The following is an 8,090-nucleotide window of genomic DNA, read 5'->3' on the forward strand; positions in this document are numbered from 1 at the left end:
AGAAGCAATGGGTTCTTAAGCTTACTTAAAGACCAGTTTATTACACAAACGGTGGAAACTCCAACTCGTGATGAGGCACTCTTGGACTTAGTTTTAACAAATAACACAGACTTAGTTTCAAACACAAAAGTAATTGAACAATTAGGGAACAGTGATCACAATATGGTTTCACTGGAAATCAACTTCAGTAAATTACATCAAAAAGGATCTGCAAAAATACTAAACTTCAGAAAAGCGAACTTTGAATTATTCAGGGAAGCCCTAACAGGAATTGGGTGGGAAACGGTTATGGAGGGAAAAAATGCAGAGGAAATGTGGGATACTCTAAAAAAGGTGCTTGATTCACTAACTATTGAATACATTCCTAAAATAGCTAAAGGTGAATTCAACAAAAAAAGCCACCATGATTGGACAAAGAAGTAAGGTCAGCTATCAACAATAAAACCAGAGCCTTTAAATTCTATAAAAATAACTTGAATGAGGAGGCGTTCGCAAAATACAAAGAATCAAACAAAACTTGTAAAGGGGTAATCAAAGCAGCTAAAATATTATATGAAGAGTGCATAGCCACTGAAAGCAAAACCAACCCAAAGAAGTTTTTTAAATACATAAATAGTAAACGTTTAATTAAGGAAAACATAGGCCCACTAACTGATACTAGTGGAAAAAGTGTTACTGAGGACAAGGGAAAAGCAAAACTGTTAAATGAGTTCTTCTCATCAGTATTTACTAAGGGAGAGCAGACTGTGGAACGAACATTTACCACAAACGGGACAAATAAGCCAGATCTCATTGTGGATTTCACGCCGAAGGAAATAATACTGAGGCTAAGCAAACTAAAAACAAATAAATCACCAGGGCCAGATGGAATTCATCCGAGGGTATTAATGGAATTAAGGGATGAACTAGCTACCCCCCTACATTATATCTTTAGCAAGTCACTATCGTCAGGTATAGTACCAAAAGATTGGAGAATAGCAGAGGTAGTGCCAATATTCAAAAAAGGAAAAAAGGAAGATCCCGCTAATTACAGACCCGTTAGAAATATTTAGATCATCACAGTCTACTCAGTGCTAACCAACATGGGTTCGTGAAAAATCGTTCATGCCAAACTAATCTACTAGGGTTCTATGAAGAGGTTAGCAAAAACCTTGATAATGGAAATGCTGTAGATGTGATTTTCCTAGATTTCGCTAAAGCATTTGATACTGTCCCACACAAGAGATTGATTAATAAAATGGAGAACCTAGTATTGGGTGAAAATATCTGCAGATGGGTAGGGAATTGGCTATGTAATAGTGAACAAAGAGTGGTTGTGAATGGTGCCGTATCAGATATGATACCGGTACTAAGTGGAGTGCCCCAGGGTTCGGTTTTGGGCCCATTTTGTTTAACATTTTTATTAACGATATTGGGATAGGGTTACTCAGCAATGTATCCATCTTTGCGGACGATACAAAACTTAGCAAAGTCATCAAATCATCAGAAGATGTCACCATGCTTCAAAATGATCTTGCAATTCTAGATGAGTGGGCAAAAAAATGGAAGATGAGGTTCAATGTAGATAAATGTAAGGTTATGCACCTTGGGAGACACAACCAGTGTGCAAGTTACAACCTTAGCGGAGAGGAACTGGGTAATTCCATACTTGAAAAGGATCTAGGAGTCCAAATAGACAGCAAACTAGGATGTAGTGCCCATTGTAATGTAGCTACAAAAAAGGCCAACAAAATTCTGGCATGTATTAAGAGGGGAATGGAAACTAGGGACTCGAGGGTAATTATGCCACTATATAAAGCATTGGTGAGACCTCACCTAGAGTACGGAGTACAGTTCTGGGCCCCACACTATAAAAAGGACATCATAGAATTAGAAAAAGTCCAAAGGCGAGCAACAAAGCTTATTAGGGGAATGGAGAATTTAAGCTACGGGGAGAGATTAAGCAATTTGGGACTATTTACATTAGAAAAGAGACGTTTAAGGGGGGACATGCTCAACATGTACAAGTATATCAAGGGCCAATATAAAGAACTGTCACGCACCCTATTTTCTACTAGAAAGGAATCTAGGACGCGAGGGCATGAGTATAGATTAGAAGAAAAAAGATTTCATTCAGCTAGTAGAAAGAATTTCTTTACGGTCAGAACAGTCAAACTCTGGAACTCTCTTCTCAGAGAGGTGGTAACGGCTGGCTCATTAAATGCGTTCAAGGCAAAGTTGGACAAACATTTACTGGAGAAAAACATCCATGGGTACAAATAAGAAATATAATTTGTCTGTAAAATACCAGAACCTACCAAATCAGCAATGGATATCTATACCAGGTTGAACTAGATGGACGCAAGTCTTTTTTCAGCCTTACCTACTATGTAACTATGTAACCATCTCCTGCACACGCCTGTCAGTTTTTAGGAAATGCTGCACCACCAAATTTTTTGTGTGGGCAAAACATGGCACGTGTTGGAAATTGCCCATATGTAATGCCTGCATAATGTTACTGGTGTTTTTCTGACACCACAAATCCACGGGAGAGGCCCAGTGGGGTAAGCCACTGCGAGATGATTTCCCTGAGTTTCTCTAAGAGGTTGTCGGCGCTGTGCCTCTTACTGAAACCAGTGATACACAACGTAGCCTCCCTTGGAAGGTGCTAGCGTGCAGGAGATGCTGCTGTTGTTGCTGTGGAAGGTGATGAATCTACCCAGTGGGCTGTCACAGTCATATAGTCACATTTTTCAGGGCACCGAGAACACTTTTTCAGACTTTGTACATCCTCGGTATAGTGAAGTGGAATCTAGATGGGATTTGGTACCGGGGACACAATACCTCCATCAACTGTCTAAATCCCACTCCGCTGATGGCGGACACCAGATGCAAATCCAACACTAACATAGCTGTCAAGGCCACAGTTATCTGCTTTGCCATCGGATGACTGCTGTCGTACTTTATCCACATGGCGAATGACTGTTGGATGGTCAATTGCTTATTGAAAGTACATATGGATAGTGGTAGATGCTCAATTAGTTCAGTAATACCACTCAGATGCATGCAAGGGAGGGATTAATACTGAGTAAGTAAAAAAAAAGGCATTGTTCCCCCAGCTCACTGAATGGTATTAGTAACCAATCTTGAAAACTACATGATAATAAAATGTAGAGATATTGTTACATATACTGTACCTGCGCAGGTGTATGATATGCCCCCAAGCAACGTCAAGGCTTCTCTGTATATTGGGGGTCCCTAGCACTATATCTAGGTGCAGGGTGCGGCACCCCAAAAAACTAGCGTTAGCTAGAAAGCCCAGAGCAGTGAAAAACTATAGTGTTAATAAATATTAGTGATAAGAAGCCGAAGCTATGTATAGAGAGAGAGAGAGAGAGAGAGAGAGAGAAATGAGATGTAATTAAAATATTAAAGAAATAGTGTTAGTGACCGGCATCGGCCGTATTTTCAAGAAAAATACAATTCTGAAATAGGACAGGATTAGTAATCTGCTGTATTTATGGATTTGTATTAGCCCGATGGCTTAGGTGGCCATATGCAGCCATATTCATATTTAACTGGTGTACATATGGCCGCTAAATACAAATATGAGTCGACAGCCTGCACAGATCAGTCAGATCTGTGCAGGATTCAGTGTAAAAAAATATAAATATATACAAAAATAATTTTAAAGCAATTAACAGCCCAGGGCGCAGAGAGCCGGTCCTGGTTCTAGAAATTCACAAGTCCTACTGAGTAGGGAATCCCTAGAAATTTTTAAAACCTGCACCAGGCTCAAGGGCTGGTCCTGATTCCCAAAATACAGGGGACAAAATGACTGGGGGTCGCCCCATATTGGCAATTCCCTGCTAATGATTGGCTGGTGGGCAGGCCTTACCCCCGGACTGTGGGTGGAGCCAAGAATTTAAACACAAGCTGCCCTTATGTCTATGGGGAATGAACAGCCAGAAGCACAGCATTCCTCACAGAAGACAGTGGGTGAGTATATCATCCTGTGGCTTCAGCTACTTGCACACCCATGGGAATGTCCAGCATTTTTATGGGGATGCCCATAAAATGCTTGGCGTACCCATGGGCGATCCCTGACTGTCCCCACCGCTGTCTGCCCCTGGCCCAACCTGATGTATGTGGACTGCTCACCAACTATGCAAATAATAATAAACCATGTGCATGTGCAATTCTGCAAAACATCAGGACAGGGCCAAACTCGCTAAATAGCAAGTGAACTAGAATCACCCCTCAAATTTGCTCTGCGAACCAACCTGAATCACCCTCATAGTTACAATTATAAGATGACGTGTGATCTGCAACCAGCGTCCGGCATCCAAAAAAGTAATTCTTGAGTACACTCTTTCTAACTTTCTAACCTACATCTGCTGCTGGTGGCAGAACCTTGTCTGAAAAAAATTTAATCATTAGATCAAACCACAAGACTCTGGGTCATTAAGAAAATAAGAATGATGTGTGTTAATAATGCAAAATTTATTATAAACTGTACATAGCAACTATTTCCTATTTCTCAATTAAAATGTGTTTACAAAGTGTCACTAAATAGAATTAAAAATATTGCCGCAGCATACTGTATATGAAATGTGCAATTTTTCTTAAAAAGGTAAACATTTTGCAATTACAGGAGATGTTTGAGATCCAACTTGTATACAGAACGCCTAAATCGTATGTACTGTATGCAGGTTGATGTTCTGAGTATTCCTGTGGTACCCTATGATAGTGCAGTATAGTTTTCTGAAGATGACTGAGCCATGTTTTCTGTAAATGAGATCACAGTCACAGGTGGTGACACCCCCTGAAATGTTTGCAACATGCCATGGGCAGCACGGACTGTGTAATGGTTAGTATTACTGCCTCACATCACCCAACATGTCCCCAACTGTACAGAGTTTTTATATTCTCCCTGTGCTTGCGTGGGTTTACTCCAGGTGCTCCGGTTTCCTCCCACGCTCCAAAAATATACTCGTAGGTTAATTTGCTCTCAACAAAATGAATCCAAGAATGAATGTAATTCCAATAATTTATATAGATTTATTTTTTATAATGATTTTGCACTGGAAATTTGCCTGTTGTGCCTAAAAAAGTATAGGAGAGTAAATTATACTAGGCAAGTAAAACTCCAATTCCCTTATAATAGTATAAGCAATATTTGCTTAATGCAGGGTTGGAGGTGCTCCTCCAAGTCAGAAACACAGTATAAAGTATACACAAAGAAAAGAAGACTTTTGTTGGGGGCACTGAGAATATGACTGATCAAAATGTGGTTACATTAAAACTTAACTTTTAATTCATTTATCATTAATATAAGGTCCTATAGTGTTGAACTATTTAATGTATGGTCAGGACCAGCTTATTGAAGTGGAAAAGCTTATTGATACCTGTTTTTTCCACTTAAATAGTCCAATTAAGTTTGTAGGTGTGCATTTTGTCTTTGTGTGTGAAATTTATGTAATTTTGTCCTGACCATACATTGAATAGATCCAAATTATAGGACCTTATATTAAATAGAAATTATTTAAAAGGTAAGTTTTAATGTAACCACATTTTGACCAATCATATTCTCAGTGCCCCCCAAAAAGTCTTCTTTTCTTTGTGTATACTTTATAATTTATTTAGATTGTAATCTCCACTGGGGCAGGGACTTATGTGAACGGTCAAATATTCTCTGTAAAGCACTGCGGAATATGTGTGCGCTATATAAGTACCTTGTAGTAAAATAGTAATGCCTGTGTTACCTCACATGAATGCTCCCTGTCTGTCAATCACTTTATGAATAATTCCTCTCTTCAACCTCCATTGCAAGACTATCCTCGGCACATTCTCAGTGTGACTTAAATGCTGGTGAAGTTTAGAAAAATTACTTTATTGTATAACACATTGACATTGCTCCATCTCTGAACCCCTGTACTTGCAGTGTGGACTGAGCGAATAGGCATGGATGGATAAGTCTGTAGGTACTGTAACTACAGGTGCTGCATTTCCTCCAGGTGGAGAAAGGGGAAACAAACCATGTGGGCAGTGACAGCCTATTTTTGTCAGTTGGCAAAACATATAGAAAGCTTATCTGTAGGTTCTGTCCTTTACTATTGAAAAATGAAAGCTTTGATAATTAAAGCTTTGATAATCCTAGCAGGTGTTTGGTGGTTTTGGCTTCAAAAAGATGCTTTGTTTTGCAAAAAAAAATACTCTTATGTATGTATTATTGTGCATAGTACAAAGAGCTTTAGTTTCTGGGCTAAGACAGTCGTTGGGCAATTATGTGACCCTAAAATAAATGAAATATTTGTAATGCAATCGTTGATTGTAGATTGGATCTGCATTTAATTTAACCATCTTATCAGGGGAACAAATGACCTTTGTTAGCTCAAAGTGTTTGTCTGTTTGATGCTTTTCCAAAAATCTTCTGAATTCCGTTTTTGATCTCCCTATTCCTTATGCTATATATGACAGGGTTTAGCAAAGGAGTAACCATTGTGTATATAAGACATAATACCTTGTTAGCTGTACTTGAAAAATATTGTGATGGCAAAACATATACACTAATGAGTGTCCCGTAGTATGTACTTACAACAGTCAAGTGGGAGCTGCATGTGGAAAATGTTTTACTTCTACCCGTGGATGAAGAGATCTTGAGTATAGTGCAAATAATACGAACATAAGACCCTATAACAAGCACAAATGGAATTAATGTCACTGAAGATGAGAACATGAAAAACTCAACCTTTACAGTATTTGTGTCTGAGCAAGAAAGTTGTAATACCGGAGCAAAATCACAAAAAAAATGATCGATGACTTTGGGTCCACAAAAATCCAACTGAGAAACCAGAATTAGTGTTATTAACATGCTAGCAAACCCACACATCCATGAGCACAGAACCAGCTCCCTACAAAACTGTAAGCTCATTAAAGAGACATAATGCAGTGGTTTGCAAATAGCCAAGTAACGATCATAGGACATGGATGCAAAGATAAAGCACTCTGTCGCGCCTAAAGATCCGCACACGTAAAACTGTGCCAGACAGTCATTGAGATACATAGCAGCACCATCATTCCATAGCTCATGCAAAAATACAGGGATAAGATTGGTAGTGAATACAATTTCTGATAAAGATAAGCTGCAGAGGAAGAGATACATTGGAGAGTGAAGATGAGTTTGAGATGCAACCGTAGAAATAACCAGGATATTGCCTGTTAGTATCATGATGTATATTATCAGGACAAATGTAAAGAGATATACTCTTGTCTCTTCCAGAATTTGTAGCCCTGTTATCCATACTTCCAGAATCCTGGTGTGATTTTCATCAAGCATATTCTAATACACTGACGAGATGTAGCTACATATATTTATTTCTGAATTGTGAATATTAAATTACAACGTCTTGCAAAAGTATAGTCTGATAAATCATATAGGTTTTTCTACATTCCCCATGCCATCTTTTGTAGAAAAGAAGAACATTCTGATTTGCTTTGCATAGAAATATTGTGTTCTGTGAATATATTTATATCTGTGGGTTATTTTTTTACATGTACCTGTATTTAAGGTCTCCTTTGACTTCTGAAGGGTAATTAGCATAATTGTATTCAGACTTATGGCAATATTCATTATATACACTAAATCCCCATCGTAAAATCCCCTTGGAACTTTGTTAGTTTATCTTTTTAAATTTAGTACCATAATTATTCCCTTAGTATTAAAAACTTTGTCTTGTAGTAAGTTTCTGTATTCAGTATGAATTATAATTTTTTGTTGGGTATAGGAAATATGGCAATAGATTGCTGTATTATATGCAGCAGAGTCACTGTATTTGGTGTCACCCAGTGTGTGACGTGGCCTTACAGTATGTATGCAATGAAGGGGCAAGACTAGATGGGACAAATCGTTCTTATCTGACTTAAAATTCCAAGACCCCTGGTGTTTGACATTTTGGTGCTATGGATGTGTTTCCCTCCCCATTCCCATAATGCTGTTTTTTTTCCCTACTTCTCCAAGAGCTGCTAAGCAGCCCCCAATCTCTCCCTGCAGTGCATGCATGTGTCATCCATCACCGCTGTCACCACTGCATGGTGACATCTTCTCAGGG

The 8,090-nt window shown here is 38.7% G+C and overlaps 1 protein-coding gene across 1 annotated transcript; it reads right to left on the minus strand.

Annotated features, from left to right (window-relative positions):
* Positions 1 to 6,373: 6,373 nt before the first annotated feature.
* LOC146081000 (olfactory receptor 11L1-like) lies at positions 6,374 to 7,318 on the minus strand. Its single transcript, XM_083188849.1, has one exon. It carries the CDS (start codon positions 7,316 to 7,318, stop codon positions 6,374 to 6,376), a length of 945 nt encoding a protein of 314 aa, XP_083044975.1.
* Between the last annotated feature and the right edge of the window lie 772 nt (positions 7,319 to 8,090).

The sequence above is a fragment of the Crinia signifera genome, chromosome 1 (assembly GCF_055691185.1).
Source record: "Crinia signifera chromosome 1, ASM5569118v1, whole genome shotgun sequence".
Lineage (NCBI taxonomy): Eukaryota > Metazoa > Chordata > Amphibia > Anura > Myobatrachidae > Crinia > Crinia signifera.